This window comes from Monodelphis domestica, chromosome 5, assembly GCF_027887165.1.
Source record: "Monodelphis domestica isolate mMonDom1 chromosome 5, mMonDom1.pri, whole genome shotgun sequence".
NCBI lineage: Eukaryota > Metazoa > Chordata > Mammalia > Didelphimorphia > Didelphidae > Monodelphis > Monodelphis domestica.
In genome coordinates, this window is record NC_077231.1 from 147974061 (window position 1) to 147981292 (window position 7232).

Genomic DNA, 7232 nt, shown 5'->3' on the forward strand with positions numbered 1-7232 from the left:
AGCTCATGCAGGAGACCTCAAACTGCTTTCCTTTTAGACAGTCACCATGGTGAGTGTAAAGGCTGACTTAGTTTCCTTGCCCTTTCTGGCTGGGGCTTAGAACTCAGTCTATTTAGCTCTCTCTCTCTCCCCTTTTATTTCTTCCTTTATATCTTCCCTCTATTGTAAATAAACTATCATAAATTCCATTCTATTTTAGTAATTCATTTTGGAATTTAGAAATTAAATCCCTGGTGACCACCATTAATATATTCAAGTCCAACCACAATTAAATTTAACACTTCCTGGTCTGTAACCTTTGGTAAAGTTTTCACTTTCTCTTCTTTCTTGTCTCAAAGATCCATTCAAAACCTGGTTCCAGCTCTGAAAAAGCTATGGACACCTCTCCTCTCTATTTCTACCACCATGAACATAGTTTAGGCCCTTCAACTCTTTCTCAATGGTCTCAGAACAGCTTCCTTATAGATCTTTCCATTCTTATTCAATCTTCATACAACTACCAGAGATCTGGTCATACCTCTGCTCAAGAATCCACAGGGCTCCCTACTGCCTACCAATTTAATTTCCCAAATTTCCAGGCTTATTTTATATTATTTCCCTTTATGCAAGCAATATTCCAGGCATTGAATTAACCTGGTCCCATCAAACATCCATTATACTGACCCATTTTTACCCACTTCCCTTCCTTGATCTGTATGCTGGTAACAAACTTCTACTAACAATTCCCAAAGCATTCCACTTTGAAACTAATATGAATATTGATATCACAACTACCTAGACTTAGTCCCCTATTATAAACTCTTTGAGAGAGGGACCATTATAGTGTATGAAACTCCCTGGAAACTAGCCAGGTACTCTCAATGTCTAATTTACTGATTTCGTTGATTTTGAAAATGGGAAAGCTAGTCCAGCAAGTCAATCTATTTTAATTAGAAATTATCTGAACACAGTATCATATGACTTAAGTGAACAGTGAATTTTACTGTCCTATAAAGAACACTACTTACTCAATGAATTTGGGGAATATATTAACGGAATAGATTCATATTTAAGAACAGAATAAGAATTGATGATTTGTCAAATCTGGCCCAAATTCAAAAGCTGAAGTCTAATTTTAGTCTTAAGAATATAATTTTACTTTAGTTTTTTTAAAACATTGTTACTCCCCAAAAAACAAAATCAGAAAAACATCTGGGAACACAAGTATTGTATTTCCACAGCCACTGACCTCTAAGGTCCCTTGCCACTCAGAACCTGATTCTATTCAGAAATAAATAAGACACTTCTTACTTCAGTTGAGCAGCTGCTTCTTCTTGCTGACGTTTCACCTGTTCTTCTTGCTTCTTTCTCTCTTCCTCTTCAAGCTTCTTCTTTTCTTCTTCTTCTCGTCTCTTTAGTTCTTCCTCAGCTTTCACCTTCTCTTCCTCTTTTTTCTTTCGCTCCTTGTCCTCTTTTTTTCGTTTGTCTTCCTCCAATTTTTTCTTCTTCTCCTCAGGCACTTTAACTACCTCTCTCTTGGTGCTAAGCTTGACATCATCTTTTGGTTTTTCCCTGCTATTTACTGGTCGTCTTTCACTGCACTCCTTTTCTTTGTTGTTTAGTAAAGATTCTTTTTCTTCCATACTTGCTGGCTTTTTACGCTCAGCTGGCATTATGTTATCCAGGACAATCTGCAAAAATACAATATAAGTATTACAAGTCTTTTTAAATGTGTTAGTATGTCTTTATTTCCTAAAAAGGAATTACAACTTGACAGCTTATTAAAATTCAATAAATATTACTCAATTTGTATAAAACTAAAGTATAAGTTCCTGTGATAACTTTTTAGCTCTTCTATCATTAATATTTTTACTTGCCTTCAAAAGTTTTAAAATACTTTCTCAATGCAAACACTTCATAAACTTTTACAAAACTTACACAATATCCTCAGAAATTTATTATATCTTCAGACAAGTATAGAAATGGTTTGTCTAGAATTATACGAGCCATGGAAAGAATAAGATACCCACCTTTTATTTCACTGATGAAACCAATAGATAATATTAACTACAACAAGAAAAATGGAACTGAAGAAAATGTTAAAACCAAATTTCTCCAAGCACAAGAATAAAGAAACTTTTTATGATAGAGTACTTTTTTTCAGTTGATACTCTATACCAGGAGCCTTAACCTGGGGTCTAAGATTTTTGTTTTGTGTTTTCAAAAAAATATTTTAATAATTGATTTCCTTTGTAATTCCATATATTTTTCTATGCATTTAAAAGCATTATTATCCAAGACACAAAAGAGGTCCAAAATTTCTGTTTTAAATGCTTTGTGGTCCAATCTGGAAAAGGGAGAGGGTGAAGTGACTATAATGAAAGACAAAAAACTATCCATAAGATATATTTATAATATTGAGAGGCAGTTAGACATGACGGATAATGAGATTGCCTCAGAGTCAGGAAGAACAAGGAAAACCTCAAAAAGCTCTAGATCTGAATTCTGCAAGTCAACCTCAGAGCCTAGGCAACCATTCTTAAAAGTGGGAGCCAAGTTCAGGTGCTTATTTCTACATACATAAGAGAAAAATGCCAGGATGTTTTAAAGGAAGGGTAATATTACAAATGTTCTTAAAATATAAAAGTTGCAAATAAAGAGTTTTCAAAGCGTTTTAAAATACAAATTGAACAGGAAATAATGCAAATTATTAAAAATATATTCTAAATAAATGTTTATATAGTAACTAAACTTTGTGTTCTTGTCTAGAGACACATAAAGGACTAGTTCAACATTACTGTTAAATTCTTCATGAATTACTATACCCATTGAAGGCCACTTACAGTAAATGTTAATATCATTTGCCAAATATATTTGTTTCTCCTTGCTGCTTTCTTACTCTTTCCTTTTCCTTCCCTTTTCTTCATCTGCATGACCTAGCAGAATTAAGTCTTCCAAGTCTTAGAATCATCACTTACTATTTTCTTTTGTAATTACTTTAAATACACATACATACAAGTAAAAGTTCCAAATCAGTAACATTTAAATATCATCTGGAAACACAGTTGCCAATTCTCATAATTCTAGCAAATAACAACTTTAATACATAGTTTTGACAGGTAGCTCTAATACATAGCCCTAAAAGCATTCAATGATATTAAGGACTCTGACATCAGACTGAGAGTTAAGCACTGAATATGGTGCCTAACTTTATAATAAATGATACCCAGTAAGCAATAACTTTCATGTTTATTTCAATAAAATGTATGTAACAACTGACTGAAACCTGGGGCTGAACTAGAAAACACAGATGTTTAAAGGCTGCATTTTGTTCACATTAAAGTATTTTGAAATGGTATTTCTATACAATGCAAACAATTAGAAATACCCTCCAGCCAAATTTTGGGTAGGTCCTCAGTGAAGGACTTAAAGGAATAAAGGGGCAATAATTGTAAGGGTTAAAAGATATTTGATAATGCACCAATGAAAAAGGGCTTACATAATCCATTTATTTTGGACCAATTACTATTTTGAAGCAAACAGCAATGTCAACCTAAGATTTAGTGTTTATTAATTCCAATTTTGCCCCCAAAAAGATACCACTTGTTATCTGAGTACAACCAACCACTTTTTTCAGATGAGAAGTAAGGGATAGAGACATTAAAATTTTTAAATCTAGAGATCTTTTTTCTTCTTAAAAATAATAAAATCTACCATTTAAAAATCTACCACTTAACAAAAATAAAATCTACCAGGGACATTCATAAAAAGAAGTGGCTTTGCTTTAATAGTTTTCAAAACTGTATACACATTTTTATAGTTATTAGAAAAAATTACTCACTTAAATCTTTAATACTAAACACATAATACCAATTCCAGAAAAATGCCACTCCCCATTTGTTTGGTCTTCTGTTAGAAAATAAGTTCCTTGAGGTCAAAAACTGGTTTGCTTTTGTGTATATATATCTTCAGGGCTTAATACTGTGATTGTCTCATGATTACTATTTAATAAACTTTTCATTCCATTGTCCTAGTGTTATAAGTTAATATTAAAAATTAGCCATTTGCAAATTTACACTACCAAAAGTTAAGATAAAAGCACAACTATCTATATACACCAGAGGGTCTACAGAATTTTAAAAACACAATAAAAACTTAATCAAACTTTTATTATAACTAGGAGAGAACCTAGAAATTAACTGGTCAAATTTCTTCAATTTTAGTCCAGGAAATAGAGGCTCAGAGAAGTTATATGATGACTTGGCTTAAAGGTGAACTAGAACTATAACCTAAATCTTCTGACTTCCTATCCACTCTTCTTCCCAATATACCAATTTACCTCCCATATTTAGAAAGCCAACTAACATATACATCCCACTTACTCTAAACCAAGTGTTTTCACATTTTAGCTTAAAATTTCAACATGTACTTTTGGGATAATGCTGAAATTCTTTAAAATTCTGGAATTTGCTACTTAGATCAGGTATAAATGCTGGGAAAGTTTACAATATAATTATTTAAAAATAAGGTAAAAATATTAAATCTCTTTACTGAAGCAATATGATGATCTTGAAAATAAAATCACATTGCCTGAAAGCTCTCCTTCACAAAGGCAGTTCAAAGCAGTGGAAAGAGAATTGGAATTGGTATTAAGACCTGGATTCAATTTCTGCCTCTGCTTCTACTAGTTGTGTGATTTTATACATGTCACTTAACCTCTTGGGCCCTGGGTTTCCTTATAAAGGGTTCAACTAAATGACTGTTTTATCCTTAAATCTATGATCCAAGTATCATTATTATCCATGGCACCCATAAATGTACTTGGTGCTTGATTTCTAATAATGTATTTGAAATGCAAGGTTTCCATTTGTTGTGAGAAAGAAACCTAAAGATGGTGGGAAAAGCACTGGTCTATAATCAAAAGACCTGAGTTCAAGTCCCAGCTCAAGAGATACTTACTAGCTAGTTGTGTGGCCCTGGGCAATGTCACTTAACCTCTCTGTGCCTCCGTTTCCTCATCTGTAAAATGGGGATAACAATTTTTACATGAGGAAAGCACTTCACTACATTATAGCACTGTATTAACATGAGCTATTTTCAACAGCATTAGGGGAAGTCATGGGACATATACTTATTAACTAATATATAAGTTTTGGAAGTTGTTACTTGGCTAGCATTTCCCTAATAGCACAGAGCACCACACTACCTACTTCCCTAAGATGAACAAAAAGAATGTAATAGGTATCATTTCCCTTTTGAGTTATCATATGGACTCCAGGTAAATATATATACAACTAGTGCTCAGAGAATACTCAAATCAATAAGAGAATATCAGTTTATCCTTTGTTCCCATGTTGTTCAAGGTTCCATAAGTCTAAAGGTTTTATTGTACACAAGCCCAACAAATCCACTTCCTTTCTATAGTGTTATACTTTAAAGAATAACAGCAAACCAAAAGAGCTTATTTAAAAGGAATTTTGTTCGAGTGTGTTCGCAATATGAAAGTCTGCTGAGGAAGAATGGAGTTAATGCTAAGTTAACCAAAAACTTCAATACTTAACAGAAGAAGAAAAAAGCCATAGTAGATAATGGGTGAATCTATTAGATTTACTTTCGATTCTCGACAGTTATTATTCATAGTCCACTTTTTCCCTCATAAACAATGAAGGTAAAAATGCTAAATGACACGGACAGAATATGATGAAATTTCTTAGACAATTTAGCTGGACCTTCTGTAGGAGATCTGAAGACTACATGTCTTGTGATCACCAGAGGACAGTTGAGGCCCTTTGGAGGACAAGGCAGAGAAAGGAACCAGCTAGCACAGAACGGATCTAAAGGAAGTTAAACCCAAATGACACTTTCCTAAGATCCCACACAACACACAGAAGTCCAGGTCCCACACACGCTGGCTCCCCCGGTTCCCGACTCTCTGCTCTCCCTCCCAAACCTGCCCCATGCTTAGCTCCCGAAACTTTCCTTCCCTTTCCTACTATCTCCTAACACCTTTATGTACTCGTGGCCCCGGGCTCCCCAGCCCCAGAATATACGCACCACCACCCGTTCACACGCCCGCTGCACACCTCATGCTCACCCCCGCCACCGATGGTCCTCGAAGGACCACTGACCCCCTACTCCCCTACATCCTCTCAAAAAAAAAAAGACAACGAAAATCTTCCCTCAACTCTTCTCCCTTCCCACTCCACGCCCCCCAAACTCCCCCGGACCTTTCCACCTCCAGCACTCGGCCCAGGCCAGGCTCGGAGGGGCACGCACCCCCTCCTTCCTTAGGGCAGGCGGGGGCAAGGGAAAGGCTACCCCGTTCGTCTCCCTCCCCCACAGGGGAGCTAAGGTATGGGGGGGGGGGGGGGAAGAAGGCGCCTCCTTCGTGTTCTTCCCCACCCCCAAGCCCGCCTGCCCCTGGGAGCTGGGAGGGCAGGTTTCCCACCCTGTACCCCACGACTCCTGTCTCCAGGGCTGAAGGTGAATGTGGAGAAGGAAGGGGTTCCGTCCCCAGCACTCACCTTTCGCCTGTTGTCAACATCAGCCCCGGGTTTCCCAGCACCAACTCCACCGCTCCAGCTCTCCTCTCTCCCCTCCCCCCCCCTCACCTATCTCCCCGACGAGGACCCGCCTTCCCCTCGGCTCCCCCTCCCTCCCCCCGCCCGCTGGCCCTCCCGCCCGCCACTCACCAACGCGGACCCGAACTGCGGGTGGGGGCGGGGCGGAGGGAGGTGGAAGGAAGAAGCTGTCCGCGCAATTGCCTGAACGAAAGTCCCCCTGACCGCCAGCTTGTGGGTGGTTGCCTGCCGCCCGTTCCTTGGTTCCTGGATAGCGACCTCCTTTCCCCGCCACCAGGATTCTCTACGGAAATCTGAATCACCCCACTCTAACAAGTTCAGGCAGTTGGCTGAGAGGGGTTGCGGGGGTAAGTAGACGAGTGGGATTTTCAGACAGGCGTTATCTGAGACAACCTCCTTTACTCTCTCCACCCACTACCGCCACCTCAACCGGGGCCCCAGCAAAGGAAAGGAGGAGCGTTCTGACGGCTGGGAGGCAGGAAGTAGGTTGGGTCACCAGGAAAGAGAGAGAGCAGGAAAGAAAAGTACGCAGGCGCAACCTTCTCTAAGGAGGGGATGAGAACTGGGACATGAGGCCCTGGATGGGAGGAGTCAAAGGAACTACGGTCGCACTTTAGGGACAAAGTTAATGATAGGCTGATTGGAACCTACGGGTTAAGGTTTGAGAAGAAA

At 38.5% G+C, this 7232-nt stretch overlaps 1 protein-coding gene across 9 annotated transcripts in view; it reads right to left on the bottom strand.

Annotated features, from left to right (window-relative positions):
* Window positions 1–7014, bottom strand: part of UPF2 (UPF2 regulator of nonsense mediated mRNA decay) — a 183215-nt gene extending 176201 nt beyond the window's left edge. For 4 of the 9 annotated variants that reach the window (XM_016426031.2, XM_056799445.1, XM_056799444.1 and 1 more), the window contains exons 1-2: window positions 6504–6613; window positions 1291–1670 (exon numbers count right to left, since the gene is read on the bottom strand). In XM_016426031.2, coding sequence (XP_016281517.1) covers window positions 1291–1652 — 362 coding nt within the window. In that variant the 5' untranslated portion in view covers window positions 1653–1670; window positions 6504–6613. Of the gene's footprint in view, window positions 1–1290; window positions 1671–4938; window positions 4999–6503 lie in introns of all 9 variants that reach the window. The other 5 variants (XM_056799441.1, XM_056799443.1, XM_016426030.2 and 2 more) reach the window with 5 other exon arrangements.
* Between the last annotated feature and the right edge of the window lie 218 nt (window positions 7015–7232).